Source organism: Arachis hypogaea, chromosome 5, assembly GCF_003086295.3.
Source record: "Arachis hypogaea cultivar Tifrunner chromosome 5, arahy.Tifrunner.gnm2.J5K5, whole genome shotgun sequence".
In the NCBI taxonomy this organism is placed as follows: Eukaryota; Viridiplantae; Streptophyta; class Magnoliopsida; order Fabales; family Fabaceae; genus Arachis; species Arachis hypogaea.
Window position 1 is genome coordinate 31,324,118 of NC_092040.1, and position 20,165 is coordinate 31,344,282.

Genomic DNA, 20,165 nt, shown 5'->3' on the forward strand with positions numbered 1-20,165 from the left:
AGAAACAAAAAACAACAATTCATTCTGCACAATTTTTAGTTTTAGATCTGGATTTATTCCTCCCCTAGGTTTTTATCACTTGACATTCATAATTAGGATTTTTGAGAAGATTTTGGCTTTAGCTTTTGAGAAGAGTCTACCTCCGGTACTAGTCATCTTATTTTGTTATTTATTTTTTATATTTATTCTTCCATACTTTTAATCCCTCTAGAGTTGACTTTGGCTTATTCTTACAAGTTATTAATATAGACTATTTTTATTTTCAATTAATCCTTTTATTATTGTTTATCATGTCTTCTTTTATTTTCACCATTAATTTTGTGAATTTTATAATTATGATGAGTGAGTAGTTCCATGACTTGATTGGGGATGATTGAAAGGAACCCTTGAGTTAAACTACTCAAGAGAGAAATTGTAATTGGGTTTATTGTTGAATCACCCTCTAATTATTAACTCTAGTCCTTCCCAAGGGAGAGGATTAGGACTTATAACTAGAAACTGATTTCCAACTTGCTTGACTTTCCTTTACCTAGTAAGGGTTAACTAAGCAGAGTAACTTCCAATTATTAATTAATCTTGAGAGTATTTCAACAAGAATAGGGCTTCCAACTAATCTACCCCCAGTCAAGGCTTTTATTTAAAATTAATTAAATTCTCTATTTTAATTTCCTGTTTACCAACTCAACCATTTTTGAAAACACCCGATTGATGAAATAGCACATCTCTCTGCAACTCGTTGGGAGACGACCTGGGATTCATACTCCCAATATTTTAATTTTCAATATTGTGACAACCCCTTTTTAAATTGATAAGCGGATTTTCGGCTGGTTAAGGACTGTACTTGCAACGTGTCCCTATTAATAAATTCTTAACTCGCCAATTTCCGCCACGTCAATTTTTGGCACTGTTGCGGGGGAGTTGCAACAGTGTGCTAATTTATTGATTGGTATTTATTTTAATTGCAATTTTTTTCTTTTCATTCTGTCACTATGAGCTGTACGTTTCTTTCGTCAAATGACGCGTTCACTTCCTGATCCAAGCTTGCCAGTATTTGACCCTGAGATTGAAAGAACTCTTTCACGTATAAGGCAAGCTCGGCATCGGCGACTCCTCTTTGAGGATGAACCTAAACCGTCATCTAAGGAAGAAACAAGCTCCCTCTTTACTGATCCAGTTCATTTACGTGCAGGTGACATGGCAGCACCCAGAAGAGTCACTATCCAGGAGGAAGGAGCCCCTGATTTTACGCTCCAACCATTCTAGGTACACCACCCAGCAGTAGTTGTAGATTTTGAAATAAAGTCTTCACTACTCAACTTGATGCCCAAGTTTCATGGCTTACCTGCTCAAGAGCCTATCAAGCATCTTAGGGATTTTCAGACTGCTTGTTCTACTGTTAAGCGTAATGGCACTGATGAAATTTCCATTCTGTTGAAAGCCTTCCCATTTTCTCTGGAGGGAAAGGCAAGAGAGTGGTACTACACTCAACCCGGAGCAACTGTTTCCAACTAGGATACATTTAGGAAAGAGTTTCTGGATAAATTCTTTCCAGCTAAAGTTGCCGATAAGCTGAGGAAGGATATGTCTATGATCGTTCAAGATGAATCTGAGACCCTCTATGAATACTTGGAACGCTTCAATAATCTTCGAGACACAAGCCCCCATCATATGATTGACAAGATAGTGTTACTCGGCTACTTTACACAGGGTTTGAAATCTCAAGATAGGACCACATTGGAAGGTGCTAGCAATGGTTCTATGAAAAAGTACAAGACTACGGACGAAGCATGGCAATTGATCAGCGACTTAGCTGACTCTACTAGGAATCACAAGCAGAAACAAAGTCGGTCAAGAGCTGTTGCAGAGGTATCCACTAGTAAAGAGACTGCTGCTATAGCTCAGTGCTTATGTAAAATGACCAACTTGTTGAAGCAGATGCAACTGAATCAACAACAGCCTCAGCAAGTTCAGCCTTCTCCACCACAGCACAGCCAACAGTTGGTTCCACAAAGAGTATGTGGAATCTGTGTAGATTACAGTCACTATACCGATGAGTGTTTCCAACTCCAACCAGAAGACAACACTTTAGTAGCCACTCATAAATTTCATGACCGCCCCAATCAAGGGTACAATCAAGGTGGCAACTATAACCAAGGATGGCAGGATAACTCTAACCAAGGCTGGAGAGACAATTCTAACCAGGGTTAGAGGGACAATTATAATAGAGGAGGCAGAGATAACAATAAAAATCAGAGGTGGAATAACAATAACAACTTCAGGTAGCAGAATCAGAATCAGTCCTACAGAGCACCTCATTTAAGACAGCCTCAAGCATCTCAGCAGACCTCTCAGATCACTTACCTATCTTCATCTCCTAATGATGAGTTACTACAATCTATTGATCGGAGACAACAGGCCATGGAAAACAACCTTACTTCTACTCTGAATGGTTTGAATTCTACTTTGCAAGCCTTTGTCTCATAGATTGGATCAATGAACAACTCCAACAACTAGTCCTCAAGCTCTGATGGACTCCCCTCTCAACCATTACCCAACCCAAAGGGTGGTATTAATGCCATCACCCTAAGGTCCGGAACCACACTACAAGAGAGGAATTAGGAAGAGCCAAACCTACCTGAACACGCCTCAGCTGAAGAGGTAGTGGAAATAGAAGATGTTGAAGAAGAAAAGAGCATGCAAGACATGGCTGAAGAAGAAGACGCCAAATCACAGGAAGAAGCACCAAAGGGCGCAGACACTATAGAGGACGCCGTTCCTATTCCATTTTCACAACTTGCAAGGAAGCCCAGGAAGCAGTTGGAACCTGATCCCAAAATGGTAGAAATCTTCAAAAAGGTTGAGGTAACTGTTCCCCTTTTTGATGTCATTCAACAGGTACCTAAATATACAAAGTTTCTAAAAGATTTATGCATACATAAAGACAAAATTAATGAATTAGAAACTATTCCTTTAGGAAGTTCTATATCTGCTTTAATGGGAAATATACCTGAAAAATGTAGTGATCCAGGTCCATGCATGGTTAACTGTACCATTAGAGGTGTGATATTTTCTGACTGCATGTGTGATTTAGGAGCATGTGTTAGTATAATGCCTTTATCTGTATATGATGTTTTGAGGCTCCCTCCCTTAAAAAGGTCGGCAGCTCGTTTTGTGTTAGCAGATAAAAGTATTATTACAGTGGCTGGAGTTGCTGAAGATGTATTACTGGGAATCAAAGGTCTCACTTTCTCCATTGATTTTTATATCCTGGAGATGCCCCAAAATGACTCAGAGAAGCCATCATCAATCCTACTCGGAAGACTTTTCTTGAAGACCTCGAAGTTCAAATTAGATGCTTTTGCAGGCACATACTCTTTTGAAATAGACGGCCGAGTAGTAAGCTTCAATCTGAATGGAGTTATGAAGCACCCTCCAGAAGATCGTTCTATCTTCCAGTGTGACATCATAGATGAAACCGTAGCTGAAGTTCACCAGGAAGAGTTTGAAGATAAGTACATAGGACAAGGTCCAAGTGTGGGGAATTCCGAGGACAATGCAGGCACTCTACCACTGCCACCAGTTCCAGATAATCCAGAGCTAGACCATGACCAGAAGTTAGAATTGAAACCCCTCCCTCCACACCTCAAATATGCTTACCTTGAGGACAAGCAGAAGTTTCCAGTTATCATTGCACAGGACCTCACTCCTCAGTAGGAAGAGCAGTTACTTAGTGTGCTGAGGAAGCACAAGAAAGCAATTGGGTGGAGTTTAGCAGACATAGTAGGCATCAACCCTCAAGTTTGTGAGCACATGATATTTTTAGAAGAAGGAGCAAGACCTATTCGTCAACCCCAAAGAAGATTGAACCCCACTATTTTAGAGGTTGTCAAGAAGGAAGTGACCAGACTATTAGAGGCAGGTATTATCTACCCCATCTCAGACAGTGAATGGGTGAGCCCAGTGCAAGTGGTGCCCAAGAAGTCTGGAGTCACTACAGTGAAGAATGAGCATGGAGAGCTCATAGCAACTAGAGTACAGAACGCCTGGAGGGTCTGCATTGATTACAGGCATCTCAACCAAGCTACTCGTAAGGATCACTACCCTCTTCCATTCATTGATCAAATGTTGGATCTCCTGTCAGGTAAATCACATTATTGCTTTTTAAATGGTTACACAGGCTATTTCTAGATTCATATAGCTCCTGAGGATCAAGAAAAGACTACCTTTACCTGTCCTTTTGGGACTTATGCTTACAAGAAAATGTCCTTTGGCCTATGCAATGCACTAGCCACTTTCCAAAGGTGCATGATGAGTCTTTTCTCTGATCTGATTGAGGACTGTATGGAGGTTTTTATGGATGATTTTAGCGTTTATGGTGATTCTTTTAACCTTTGCTTGGATAGTTTATCTAGAGTATTAGATAGATGTGTCAATACAAACCTTGTATTGAATTTTGAAAAATGTCATTTTATGGTTAAACAAGGAATCGTACTGGGACATGTTGTATCTAATACTGGCATTTCTGTAGATCCAGCAAAGGTGGATGTTATTTCTAGTTTTCCTTACCCCTCTTCTGTGAGGGAAGTCCGTTCGTTCCTTGGACATGCAGGTTTCTACCGAAGATTCATTAAGGACTTTAGTAAGGTAGCACTTCCCCTATCCAGATTACTGCAGAAAGATATTGAGTTCGAGTTTAGTGAGGATTGCAAACAAGTGTTTGACAAGCTGAAAACTGCCCTGACTCAAGCTCCAATTGTGAGAGGACCAAACTGGAGCCAGCCATTCAAAATCATGTGCGATGCTTCCAACCATGCAGTAGGAGCAGCACTGGCTTAGCGTGAAGGTAAGGATCCTTTTGTTATTGCTTATGCATCTAAAACTTTAGACACCGCTCAGTCTAACTACACTACTACTGAAAAAGAGCTTCTTGCTATTGTTTTTGCTCTGGATAAATTCCGAGCCTATTTACTTGGTACTAAGGTAGTAGTGTATTCAGATCACGCAGCTCTAAAGTATCTATTAGCTAAAAAGGAATCCAAACCAAGGCTTATACGTTGGATACTGCTGCTACAAGAATTTGATTTAGAAATAAAGGATAGGAGTGGTACCCAGAATCTAGTGGCAGACCACTTGAGTCGCCTTGAACACATTAAAGATGACTCCACTCCTATAGCTGATAATTTTCCATTTGATAACTTACAAGCAGTATCTGAGGTAATCCCTTGGTATGCACTTGTAGCTAATTATCTAGTTAGCCGCACTTTTCCTCCACACTTTACTAAGCACCAAAGAGACAAGCTGAAAAGCGAGTCTAAATATTATATATTAGATGACCCATATTTGTGGAGATATGGCGCTGATCAGGTAATTAGAAGGTGTGTGCCTCAATCAGAATTCCAGCCCATTTTAGAGGCCTGTCACTCATCTGAGAGTGGAGGACATTTTGGCCCTCAAAGAACAGCTAGAAAAATCTTAGACTGTGGATTCTGGTGGCCCATTCTTTTTAAAGACGCTGCTGAATTTTGTAAATCTTGTCCCCCATGCCAGAGGTTTGGTAACATATCCCAGAGGGATGAAATGCCTCAACAAACTATGCTTTTCTGTGAAATTTTTGATGTTTGGGGCATTGACTTCATGGGTCCATTTCCTAATTCTAATGGCCATCTCTATATATTGTTAGCTGTAGACTATGTTTCTAAATGGGTGGAAGCAATTCCTACCCATCTGATGATGCTAACACTGTTGTTTCTTTTGTTAGAAACCATATTATTTGTTGCTTTGGATCACCATGAGCAATCGTGAGCGATCAAGGCACCCATTTTTGTAACAGGAGACTAACAGGATTACTGAAGAAGCATGAGATAATTCATAAAATAGCAACAGCCTACCATCCTCAGACTAATGGACAAGCCGAGGTGTCTAACAGAGAAATAAAGCGCATCTTACAGAAGATAGTCAAATCTCATAGAAGAGACTGGAGCACCAGACTACAAGATGCACTCTGGGCATACAGAACAGCATATAAGACACCGATTGGGATGAGTCCTTTCCGCTTAGTCTATGGAAAGGCTTGTCACCTTCCAGTTTAGGTGGAGCACAAAGCTTTTTGGGCAGTAAAGGAATGCAACATGGGATTTGAGAAAGCCGGAGCTGAAAGGAAGTTGCAACTGCAAGAATTGGAGAGCCTTCGCCTAGAAGCTTATGAGAACTCAAGACTGTACAAGGAGAAAATGAAGGCTGTACATGATCAACAAATCAAGAGAAAAGAGTTCCAACCTGGGGATTTGGTCCTTCTTTACAACTCTAGACTGAGGCTCATGCCAGGCAAACTGCGATCAAGGTGGGAAGGTCCATATAGAGTCGAGAAGGCTGAGCCGTACGGAGTTTTCCATCTCAGTCACCCTTCAAGCTCTGAACTCATCAAGGTTAATGGACATCGTTTGAAGCTCTACCATGGTGAGAAGGCGATGAAAAACAAGGAGTTAGAGATCTTCCTCTTGAAGGATCCACTCGCAACTGAAAACTGAGCTACTAAAGAGTCCAACTTAAGGACGTTAAAGCAAAGTGCTAGGTGGGAGACAACCCACCACGGTATGATCGTTCCTCTTCTTCTCTTTCTCTTCCCTCATCTATAACTCTTCTCCATACTACTGCCTATATCTTTCACCTCATCTGCATACTGCATTTGCATTAAAAAAAATTCACGCGACGCGACCGCACCATTGACGCGTCCGCTTCGCAGGTGGATCCGAGAAAATAAGAAAATGAACAGAGAGTCACGCGAGAGTGTGGCTGGAGGTGTGCCTTTGGCACAAATCATCCCACGTGACCGTGTCATTGACGCGTCTGCGTCAGGTGTTAAAACTGGCCTCCCACGCGTCCGTGTCACTCACGCGGCCGCGTGCCCTGAAATTCGACGTAATATGGGTACACGACCGAAAGTTGTGCTAGATCGGTGCTGAACGCACAAATTCTTTCCACGCGGACGCATGGCTTGCGCGTCCGTGTCATATCCCTCTAATGGCCACTCACGCGATCACGTGACCCACGCGATCGCGTCACCCAAAATTTGGCAAAATTATAAATTCAAACAGAAAGTTGTGCGAGCGCGAGGCTGCCCTCGCGCCAGTAGCATAACCTAAGTCACGCGTCCGCGTGACCGACGCTTCCGCGTCGATTAACTTAATGCGCTTTCGCGTGAACGCGTCACCCACGCGTCTGCGTCGCTTGCGCTGCACAACTTATCCTAAATTGCCAAATATCTTATCTTTCTCTTCCCCAAATCCTACTTTTTCTTTTCCCTTCCTACTTCTTTCTTCCCCTTCTTCCTTCTTCCCTCCTTCTCACTTTCTACTTTCTCTCTCTCGTCCCACCATTATCAAGGTTTTTCTTCTCTTCTTCCCTCTTTACTTTTCTATTCTTCTTCTTTATCTATGTTTTCTTCTTCCTTTCTCTTTCTTTTTACTTTCATTGCATATGTTTTCTTTTTCTTTTTCCTTTTTATTGGTGTTGGAAATTTATTTGGTCATTGTGGATTGTTTCTTAATTATTTGGCAATTATATTTTTAAAGGGGTTGCTTGCATGTTCAATTTATTATTTTCATTGGATTATTTACCATGCATGCTATGTGTTTGTGAAAAAGCCCGCATGACATTATGCACTTTTCTACATTATCATATCCTAATATTCAATGCATGCTTTTCACAAATTCTCTTTACTATTTTATTAATTGAATTTAATTGCCAATACAAACATAATAGTTTGTTACAAAGTGATGCTTGATCTATGCTACTCATGCCCTTGCCGGCATGCCAATAAACATCTTGCATCTACTTCCCTATCGTGCACTTATTCTATTCCCTTTCTTGATCTTTTCACATGTTGTCATGACCATGTGTTTATTTCATTCATCTTTACCGTGCACTGATTATCACTCATTCAATCCCCTTCCTTGCTTTATCGCTTTGGATTTAACTTACTTTCTCTTCCCTTTTTCAGAATGGCCACCAAGAAAGGCAAAGAGAAAGCTACTCCTAAACCCACCGCAAGGAAAGAAACGAAGAGATCATTAGTGGCAGAGCCTTCTTCAACTGCAGTCAAGCCCTCAACAAAAAGAATTAAAAGGATTATCAAGGTTGATGAAAAGGAAAGAGCCTTCCCAGCCAAGGACACTGCACGATTCCCAAATCGCTACTGTGAGCAGATGTTTCCTATTCTGGCAGCTCGAAATTACAACAATGAACACCTTCTTATCCTTTTGCCTCGTATTGCTGAATTTGTTGAGCCACAAATTGCACAAAGACATTGGGGATTCTTACAGAGACAGCCACGACAGGTTAATCTTTCTTGGGTTGTTGAGTTCTACTCCAACTTCCACTTGCCGACTCTGCAGTCCGTTTATTTATGCCAGAAGCAAGTCTCCATTACAGAAGAGGCCATTTAGCAAGCCTTAGATCTCCCCCCTGCTCCAGAAGGATTGGACGCTTTTCAGAAAGCCGCAATCAAGCGCCAGGCATACACCTTTGACTGGGACGCTGTTTTCAGAGTTATCGCTCAACCTGGCAGCAAATGGATCTTCGGATACCATCGTTCCCGTCCTAAGGGAATCTCGGCTTCTACACTTACCTTAGAGGCTCACGTATGGGCACAAATTATGTCCCATTACGTCTTTTCGAGTACTCATGAGTCCTCCTTTACCGCAAATATGGCCATTCTACTATGGTGCATCCTCACAGACCAGCCTCTTAATTTACCAAGACATATCCGGAATGCTATGGAACATGTACATATCGCGGGCAACCTACCTTTCCCCACCTTGGTCTCTGATCTTATCTCAGCAGCCGGAGCCCCCTACAGAGCTGGAGACACCAAAGCCATACTTCCACGGATGATCAGTACGTCCCCAATGGGAGATATCTCAGGCCACCACTTGCCACTACCAGCCAGTCCACAGAGGATGTTGTAGCTCCTCCACCATCTACTAGTCAGCTGATGCACCAAATACTGAAACGATTGGACCAACAAGAAAAGAAAGAAAAGCTTCGAGGGCGCCGCAACCACTGCCGTTTCAATTACCTCAAGGAGCTACTTACAGGCAATCACCGACCCGATGACGATCCAAGCACTCCGGACTCCACTTTTTTCACCAGCACAGGGAGCCACGACGGTCCCGACTGTGGAGACACTGCCACCAGCCCACCACTGTTCCTGACATATGGCACCGAGGACGGTGCAAATTCTTAAGTGTGGGGAGGTCGGTCAATATCTAACTTCCGGAGGTCATTTTTCTTCCCTAAACACCAATAAATTAGGATATTTAGTTAGTTTTTCTTTCTTTTAGAATATGATAAATTACACAGTAATAGATTAGTTGCATGCATGTTCTACTTGATTGAAAAGACAATAAGTTTCTTCTAAAACTCTATCTTTGGAACAAAATTTCACTAATTTTAATTAAAACTCTTATGTTAAAATTGCTTGAAGTTGTATTTGGAACATGATTTTTAAAGCTAAAGAACACACAACCTGTGAGAATTGAGCCTTTATGCATGGTTACATTATTTAACCATATTTATTTTATTCTTATGTGTTTACTTCTCTATGATTGTGACCTATATTTTGTTCCATCTTATATGTCTAATGCTTAATATATTTATATGCTGCATATGATTGAGGCCATTAATTGTTTAGCTCACTTATCCAAATTAAGCCTACCCTTTCAATTACCTTTGTTAGCCACTTTGAGCCTTTAAATCCCATTTGTTCTATAATTTACCACATTACTAGCCTTAAGCGGAAAAACAATTATATACCCCAATTTGAATCTTTGGTTAGCTTAAGATAGAATTGTGTGTGCTAATTAAGTATGGGAAATTGTGGGAACAAAAGATAATAAGGGGATATGTCATGATAATATAATAGGAATTTGGACACCTACTCATGTGAAACTATGAAAATCAAAAATATATGTGCATTGATAAGCTATGTTTTATAAAATATATATATATATAAATAATAATAATAATAATAATAATAATAATAATAATAATAATAATAATAATAATAATAATAATAATAAGGGGACATAATTTGCCCCAATGTTGAGTTAAGAATCCAAAGGTCAATGCATGTAGGATAAAATTAAAATAAACAGTTGATACATGAGTATGGAATGTGAAAGAGAATCTTGGGTAGCTAGGTACGAACTCCATAGTTATACAAAATATATAAGTTATGTTAGAGTTTGAGTTAATTAAAGATTCAATTTATAAGCTCACTTAACCATATATGTATCCTTACCCTTACATTGACCCCATTACAACCCTGAAAAGACCTCATGATGTTGCATTGGTATATTAAATGTTGTTGATTGGTTAGGAGAAGAACAAAACTTAGGGAGCATGAATAGAGAAGGATAGAGTGATTATCCTATACACTGGAGAGATTAGAAGATACATACATCATCATTGAGGGTTCAATGCTTAAAATTTTATGTTCCCTGCTTTCATGAGCTACCTTCTTGCATTTTTATCTGTTCTTACTGTATGAGAATTGAATTAGTGGAGCTTGATTTGTAATTATTTTGAAGAGATTATTTATTCTTGATCAAGTGGACAAGAATCATATAGTTGCATTCACATATATAAGTTGCATTGCATTGCATGAGTTTTTACATGTTCCTACTCATTTATTCTATCTCCTTCAACTAAGAATGAGGACATGCTAATGTTTAAGTGTGGGGAGGTTAATAAACCACTATTTTATGGTTTACAATGTGTTTAATTATGTGGTTTTATCATGGTCTTTACCCACTTATTCATATAATTAGCATGCATTTATATTTCCTTCCTAAAATTATTACATGATTGAAAACTTACTTCCTGGAGACCTTTAATTAGGTATTTTAATCCCCCTTTATTCCAATCGATGCCGTGATCTGTGTGTTAAGTGTTTCAGACTTTATAGGGCATGAATGAGTGGGAGATTAGGAAGGAAGCTTACAAAAATGGAAGGAATACAAGAAGTTGAGGAGATGACCAGCGAGAAGTGACGCGTACGCGTCAGCAACGCAACCGCGCGGAAGAAAGGAATTCGCAGAGACGCGGCCGCATGAGTGACGCGAACGCGCGGATTGGAAAAGCAAAAGCGACGCAGAGTCATGGACGACGCGCCCGCATGGAAAAGAAAAGCGCCGAACGACGCGTCCGCGTGACGTGCGCGATCTGTAGAATTTCAAAAGTTGCTGACAGAGTTTCTGGGCCGGATTTCAACCCAGTTTTCGGCCCGGAATTACAGACTAGAGTCAGGGAACATGCAGAAACGAAAAATAACAATTCATTCTGCACAATTTTTAGTTTTAGATCTGGATTTACTCCTCCCCTAGGTTTTTATCACTTGACATTCATAATTAGGATTTTTGAGAAGATTTTGGCTTTAGCTTTTGAGAAGAGTCTACCTCCGGTACTAGTCATCTTATTTTGTTATTTACTTTTTATATTTATTCTTCCATACTTTTAATCCCTCTAGAGTTGACTTTGGCTTATTCTTACAAGTTATTAATATAGACTATTTTTATTTTCAATTAATCTTTTTATTATTGTTTATCATGTCTTCTTTTATTTTCACCATTAATTCTGTGAATTTTATAATTATGATGAGTGAGTAGTTCCATGACTTGATTGAGGATGATTGAAAGGAACCCTTGAGTTAAACTACTCAAGAGAGAAATTGTAATTGGGTTTATTGTTGAATCACCCTCTAATCATTAACTCTAGTCCTTTCCAAGGGAGAGGATTAGGACTTATAACTAGAAACCGATTTTCAACTTGCTTGACTTTCCTTTACCTAGTAAGGGTTAACTAAGTTGAGTAACTTCCAATTATTAATTAATCTTGAGAGTATTTCAACAAGAATAGGGCTTCCAACTAATCTACCCCCAGTCAAGGCTTTCATTTAAAATTAATTAAATTCTCTATTTTAATTTCCTGTTTACCAACTTAACCATTTTTGAAAACACCTGATTGATGAAATAGCACATCTCTCTGCAACTCGTTGGGAGACGACCTGGGATTCATACTCCCAGTATTTTAATTTTCAATATTGTGACAACCCCTTTTTAAATTGATAAGCGAATTTTCGGCTGGTTAAGGACTCTACTTGCAACGTGTCCCTATTAATAAATTTTTAACTCACCAATTTCCACCGTGTCACATATCAGGGCCTTTAATGGTATGTTTTTATTCACATCTATGGCTGGAAAGATTCAGTACACACTAAACAAGGGTTCCGCCCCCCATGTTTGTTATACGTGGCCAAAATCAGCATTCAATTGGAAGTTTGATGCCACAACAGTCTAGCAAGCCCAAGTTTGCTCAACTCTACTTTTATGATACAGAAAATGAAGTCCAGAACCGGATTAATGCAATTGGGTAAGTATGTGGTACTTATGGTATGTTGATATTTTGCTGTATTATATGATTCTTGTGTGACCTGGATTTATGTTGATTTATTTTATTTTTGGGTTAATGTGGCCTGTCTAATCAACACCAAGCTATAGATCATACCATTGTAGCCGACCTAACCAGCATGCTTGATTCCCACAATTCTCTTGCTAAGTGCTTCCGATATGCTAGGCAAAGATTCACTGAAGATTCAACGACTCCACTGCAGCTTCGTCTTATCAAGAAGAGGAATACTGATGGTAGAAGATATAATCTACCATCAGCGACTGAAGTTGCTGCTCTTATTGTAGGTGATTTTGATATCGACAACATTTCGAGGGACGTTGTTATTCAGATGCATTTGGTCTTATCAAGAAGAGGAATACTGATGGGAGAAGATATAATCTACCATCAGCGACTGAAGTTGCTGCTCTTATTGTAGGTGATTTTGATATCGACAACCTTTCGAGGGACGTTGTTATTCAGATGCATTCGAACCTTCTGAAACGGGTTGATGTTAATCATCCGCAGTACCTTACACTACAGTACCACTTGCTTTTTCCGTATGGAGAAGATGGTTTTTGGAGTGATATTTTAATATCCGATGAAAGATCTAAGCAACAGTTACATAAGCAAGAAATAATTAGCATGAGGGAGTTTCTGTCTTTTCAAATCCAAATGAGATCGTATGAGTCGCAAGTGCTTCTCAAATCAAGACGTTTGTTCCAACAATTCTTGGTTGATAGTTACACTATGGTAGAAGCGGAAAGATTACAATATCACAGGTTCCACCAGAGCAAGTTTTGTTCCCATCAACTGCAAGGCCTACACGAGTGTCTAATTCAGGGTGAAACACAGGCTGCAAGAACTGGAAAATGAGTTATCTTACCGTCTTCATTTGTCGGTGGTCCTCGATACATGTACAACAATTTCAAAGATACATTTGCTATTTGCAAGTACGCCGGATACCCTAGCTATTTCATTACTATCACATGTAACCCAGATTGGACTGAGATTAAAGATTGCGTTGTGGACTATTCATTAAAGCCAAGTGACAAGCTTGATATCATATTGGTGGACGAAATTGTGATCATCAATATTGGCTCTTTGGCATATACACAAAAACTATTGTGTCTCTTGGTCAAATTCACAACTCCGTTCAACTAACCAGCAAGTGTACTGGGTCGTCCAAGTAATAAACCTTACGTGAGTAAGGGTCGATCCCACAGAGATTGTTGGTATGAAGCAAGCTATGGTCACCTTGTAAATCTCAGTCAGGCAGATTAAAATGGTTTATGGGTTTCGAAAATAAAGATAAAAGAATAGATTAAATAAAAGGATAGAAGACTTATGCAGATTCATTGGTGGGAATTTCAGGTAAGCGAATGGAGATGCTGCATGGCTCAAGGACGCCTGCTCTCCTACTGCTTCTACTCAACCCTTCTTACTCCTTTCCATGGCAAACTTTGTATAGGGGTTCACCATCAGCTGTGGCTACTTTCAATCCTCTCGGGAAAATGATCCTATGCGGTTGTCAGTCGCACGGCTAATCGTCTGGAGGCATCACCCATGGTTGATGGCTACATCCCATCCTCGCAGTGAAAACTAATGCTCACGCACTCTGTCACAGTACGGCTAATCACCGGTTGGTTCCCGCTCCTACTGGAATAGAATCCCTTGATTCTTTTGCGTCTGTCACTAACACCCAACAGGTTGCAAGTTTGAAGCACGTCACAGTCATTCATTACCGGAATCCTACTCGGAACACCACAGACAAGGTTAGACTTTCCGGATTCCCAGGATCCTACTCGGAATACCACAGACAAGGTGAGACTTTCCGGATCCTCATAAATGCCGCCATCTATCTAGCTTATACCACGAAGATTCTGTTGGGGAATCTAAGAGATACGCATTCAAGCTCTGTTGCATGTAGAACGGAAGTGGTTGTCAATCACGTGCGTTCATAAGTGAGAAAATAATGATCGTCACTTTCATCATTATATTCATCATGTTCTTGGGTACGAATGGATATCTTGGAATAAGAATAAGAGAGATTTAAATAAAAGATAATAGAATTGCATTAATACTTGAGGTACAGCAGAGCTCCACACCCTTAATCTATGGTGTGCAGAAACTCCACCGTTGAAAATACATAAGTGGAAGGTTCAGGCATGGCCGAATGGCCAGCCCCCTAAAACGTGATCAATGATCTCCTAAGATGAAGAATAAAACAAAACTGAGACCAAAGATGAAACGTGGTCAAAAGACATCTAATACATTAGATAAATGTTCTATTTATACTAGATTAGCTACTAGGGTTTACATGAGTAAGTAATTGATGCATAAATTCACTTCCGGGGCCCACTTGGTGTATGCTTGGGCTGAGCTTGATTAATCCACGAGTTGAGGCATTTCTTGGAGTTGAACTCCGAGTTATGACGTGTTTTGGGCGTTCAACTCCGGATCATGACGTTTTTCTGGCGTTTAACTCCAGACAGCAGCGTGTACTTGGCGTTCAACGCCAAGTTACGTCGTCATTCTTCGAATAAAGTATAGACTATTATATATTGCTGGAAAGCCCTGGATGTCTACTTTCCAACGCCGTTGAGAGCGCGCAAATTGGAGTTCTGTAGCTCCAGAAAATCCATTTCGAGTGCAGGGAGGTCAGATTCCAACAGCATCAGCAGTCCTTTTGTCAGCCTTCTTCAGAGTTTTGCTCAAATCCCTCAATTTCAGTCAGAATTTACCTGAAATCACAGAAAAACACACAAACTCATAGTAAAGTCCAGAAATGTGAATTTAACATAAAAACTAATGAAAACATCCCTAAAAGTAGCTCAAACTTACTAAAAACTATATAAAAACAATGCCAAAAAGCGTATAAATCATCCGCTCATCACATATCAAGGGTTTTCAAGATCAAGTTAGATGTCTTGCTGAAAGACTTAAAGGATGGGTCCATATTCGGAAAGCCTAAAGGAAGTAAGTTTTTCCATTCACTATCTTCAACGTCACGCTAACACATTTGTTATTTTTTCATCAATGTCTACTTGTCCCTTAACATATTCTTTTGCTTTTTCCCATTTTCTTTGTTCCAGTTGTGTACACAGTTGAATTCCAAAAGCATGGTCTTCCCCACTGTCATATTTTATTATTTGTTCAACCAGCCGAGAAGCCTCGATCATCCGATGATATTGACCATCATATATCGGCTGAGATACCCGACGAACACACACAACCTAAGCTGTACAGCTTAGTCCAAAAATTCATGATTCACGGACCATGTGGGGTTTTGAACATGAGTAGCCAGTGTATGGTTAATGGGAGGTGTTCCAAGTTTTATCCAGTGCCTTTCCGTGAGAAAACATCCATAGATAGTGCAGGTTTTCCCAAGTATAAATGGTCAGATAATGGTCGTTCAACTACCAAGAGGAATGTTAATCTCGACAATAGGTTTACTGTCCCATACAATGCAACATTGCTCCTTAAGTATGGCTGCCACATAAATGTTGAGTATACTTGCCAGACATCTGCTATTAAGTATTTGTTCAAGTACGTCCACAAAGGTAATAATCGTGTCACAGCTTCATTCTTTTGCTCACATGATTCAGCTGATTCTGATGTCACTGTAGATGAAATCCAAAACTACTATGATTGTCGGTATATATCATCTTGTGAGGCATCCTGGCGGCTATTTGGGTTTGAGATTCAGTACAAAGAGCCTAACATCATCCGCCTTCCATTCCATCTTCCAAATGAGCAGAATGTTTTGTACGAAGATCACCAGCTTATTGAGAACGTTATCGACGCTGCGGTCTCAAAGGATAGTATGTTTATTGGCTGGTTTAAGGATAACAAGAATTTTGATCTGGCCCGTACACTGACTTACGCGGAGATGCCGTCATTTTTTGTTTAAGACAAGCAGGGGTATATGTGGAGGCCACGGAAGCAAGGGAATATGATAGGTCGTCTCACACATATTCCTCACTCGCATGGAGAGGAGTACTACCTTCGTTTGTTATTGAATTATCAAAAAGGGTGCCAGACATGTGCTGATGTTCGTTCCGTTGGTGGCATTGTGTACAATACATTTAAAGAGGCCTGTTATGTGCTAGGGTTACCGCAGGATGATAGAGAATTTATTGATGCACTTAATAAAGCCAGTGCGTGGGCATCACCGAACTATATCAGGAGGTTGTTTGCAATGCTTTTGATGTCGAACAACATTGTGCGTCCTGACATGGTGTGGAAGAAATGTTGGCAACATTGTGTAGACAACTCGATGCTTTCTGGAAGACATAACTTGGGTAAACTTTCTGGATTGTTTTTTCTATCTGGTTACTGTTTGGCCATAAATTCAGACCACTCCATTCAAAAACTTCCGGTCTTCTCCACCTCTTGTAGTGTGTTATGCATTTATTTTATTTTCCCTTCGTCATCGTGTCCAATTTGTTTCTAATGTAACTATGTTGCATTTTTTTCTTTTAGGTTTCCAGTGTTTTGTTCATGAGATTAAGTCAATCACGCTTGCCAAAATTGAAAAACTCTTGCAGCCGAATGGTAGGAGCCTAAAAGAATTTACTAACATGTCGTTTCTTGATTATGTTGGTTTACCTGAACCTTCCGACACAATCTTTTCTGATGAGCTCAATTTCGACAGGACAAAATTGGCAAGTATCTCCATAGATTTGGTTTCCCGGATGAATCAAGACCAGCGCGTTGCATTCAACACAATAGTAAATGCAGTTCGTCGTGACGCTAGTGGTTTTTTCTGTCTATGGATATAGTGGAATTGGTAAGACCTTTCTATGGAATGCAATGTCTGCTTCAATAAGGTCGAAGGGTGATATTGTCCTCAATATTGCATCTAGTGGCATTGCAGCTCTGTTGTTGCCTAATGGGCGAACTGCTCATTCACGCTTTAAGGTTCTGCTCAGTGTTAACCAGGACTCTATTTGTAATATAAGGCAAGGCACACCCCTCGCGCGTCTTATTTCATCTACAAAATTAGTTATATGGGATGAGGCACCTATGTTAAATAAATTTTGCTTCGAAGCGCTCGATAAATGCCTTAAGGATGTTCTTCGTTTTGATCGTGGATATAATCCTCATGCTCCATTTGGTGGGAAAATTGTTGTTCTGGGAGGTGATTTCCATCAGATATTGCCTGTAATTCCTCGTGGTTTCCAGGAAGAGATCGTTCATTCGTGTATTAATGCTTCAAACCTGTGGCAATCTTGCCAAGTGTTGCAGTTAACTGAAAACATAAGGCTGTCCCGTGGTTCACGAGATATCCACGGTGTACAATTGAAGGAATTTTCTGCATGGTTGCTTCAAATTGGTGACGGGTTAATCGAAGACAGCACCGATGACGAATCAGTAATTAGAATACCCGACAACTTGCTGCTGAATATTGAGTCTCCATGTCTGCATGATTTGGTGTTGTTCGTTTATCCTGACATCTTACTCTATTTTTCTAGCATGGATTATTTTAAGGGTAGGAGTATATTAGCACCAACACTTGATGTTGTAACTGAAGTAAACAATCATGTGATGTCTTTGATTCCTGGCAACGAGAGGATTTACTTGAGCTCTGATACACTAATTAATGAAGATGGTCACCTGGAATCTGAATTATACACAATGAGCACCGAGTCATTGAATGCGCTAAATTGTTCAGGAATTCCCCAACACCGGTTAGTTCTTAAAATCGGTGTTCCTGTGATGCTTCTTCGCAATATTGACCAATCCAATGGACTATGCAATGGTACGCGAATGCAGGTTAGACGTCTTGGTGACCACATCATTGAGTGCGTCATCTTAGCAGGTCGTAATACTGGTGAAGTTGTCTTTATTCCCAGGTAGAACATGTCACCAAATAATGATACATTACCAATCAAGTTTACGCGATGCCAATTTCCGGTTGCTCTTTGCTTTGTGATGACCATAAACAAGTCCCAAGGTCAAACGCTGTCAACAGTTGGCGTCTACCTTCCGAGGCCTGTTTTTACTCATGGTCAGCTTTATGTTGCGCTTTCTCGGGTCAGCATGCATTTTGAACTGAAGATTTTATCTGTTGATTCTAACGGCAAAGTTTCAAATCATACTATTAATGTTGTCTATAAAGAAGTTTTTACTGGGTTGCTACCTAACATTCTCCCTTGATCAGTTTACCTCTCATGTGCTCCTTTTGTAATCTTTTCGGTGCGCAACTCTTTTAACTCTTAAAGAAGAAATAAAAAAAATTTACCTCTTAATAAATTACATATTAAATATTATTATTTATATAATATATATCTATATAAACAATTATTTTTAAAGGAAAAGTTTAGGGCCAGCAATTTTATTGAATTTTGGCCAGCATGTAACCAGTAGAGAATGGTGAGTCATTGGATGAAATCTCACACCAATCTCCCATCATTAAATCATCATTGATGACTATTTGATGATGCTAATCACAAACGTTGCTGGTAGGGATGGAAACAGGCCAGGCCAGGCCAGGTTTTGCTCTTAACAGGCCTGGCCTGTCATACAGTTGATTGGCCTGAGCCTGGCCTGCAGCCTGTTATAGGCTCTTTATAAAGTACTAGGCCTGGCCTGTTATTCAGCCTGGCCTGGCCTGAAGCCTGTTAAAAGGCCTGATAATTTTTTTTTACAAAATAAAAATATTATTTAAAAAAATTATTTTTTAATAAAAATTGTTATATATAATATGTCATATATTTAATAAATTTAAAATATCTCATAATTTTATTAATAATAAATAATTATTTATATATTTAATTATATTTTAACAGGCCCAGGCAGGCCTGACAGGCCTATAAGGCTAATTAGTAAGGCTGGGCCTGGCCTATTAATGTATTAAGACTTTTAAAAGAGCCTGCGCCTGTACCTATTTTATAACAGGCCAGGCCAAACACAGGCCAGGCTGTAGGCCCCTGGCAGGCCGCCTGGCCTTTTTCCACCCCTAGTTGCTGGCCACAAGCATTGTTCATTTTTAAATAATTTAATTCGTATTCTTATTGAATAATATTTATTTAAAATTATAATTTTAATGCCCGTGCTTGGCACGAGAGATAAAACTAGTATAAAAAGAAAAAGAGAAATATATTTTAAGGGTCGCACTATAGTACAGATGCTATTTGGTACAGATTTACAGATATTTTATCTGCTTCAATAGCATATCAACACATAGCATTGGTAGATATAGGTCTTGGCAGGGCTTGGATAATGGCTATGGCTAAGCCAAACCTGATGAATGAAAATGGTAGCTACTAAACTTGTAAAATGGACTTTAGTAGCAATAGATCACCGAATTGGGTATCCTGAAAAACAAAAATGAACTTGAAGTGATTTTGATTTTGATAATAAGAACAAAAACAAGTGAAATCCGTCTTTTTAGAATGGCATTTCAGTTCAATTAAATAATTTTTTTAAATTAGTTCAATTAATTTAAAGCTTTTACTAAAACATAGAAGATTTTAGTTGATATTGTTATAGAAGAAATGTACACAATGATTTATTAAATTAAACGTATTAAAAATTATTTTTATAATCAATACTTTAAGGTTCACTAATGATACTAATTTATTAATAATTTTTTAATTAATTTAATAATATTAAAAATTAAATATCTAACTATCTTGCGAGTAAATTCAAAAACTAAATTTTTGTTAATATCTATTAATCTAACCAAATAATTTATTAATTTATAAATAAAGTTT

At 39.3% G+C, this 20,165-nt stretch overlaps 2 protein-coding genes across 2 annotated transcripts; both read left to right on the forward strand.

Moving 5' to 3' along the window:
- Positions 1-13,359: 13,359 nt before the first annotated feature.
- Positions 13,360-16,357, forward strand: LOC140184871 (uncharacterized). Its single transcript, XM_072238065.1, has 2 exons — positions 13,360-13,492; positions 15,540-16,357. Exons 1-2 carry the CDS (start codon positions 13,360-13,362, stop codon positions 16,355-16,357), a joined length of 951 nt encoding a protein of 316 aa, XP_072094166.1.
- A 902-nt stretch (positions 16,358-17,259) lies between these two features.
- Positions 17,260-18,306, forward strand: LOC112803388 (uncharacterized). The gene has a single exon (XM_025846887.1). The coding sequence runs from the start codon at positions 17,260-17,262 to the stop codon at positions 18,304-18,306; it is 1,047 nt and encodes a 348-aa protein (XP_025702672.1).
- The last annotated feature ends 1,859 nt before the right edge of the window (positions 18,307-20,165 follow it).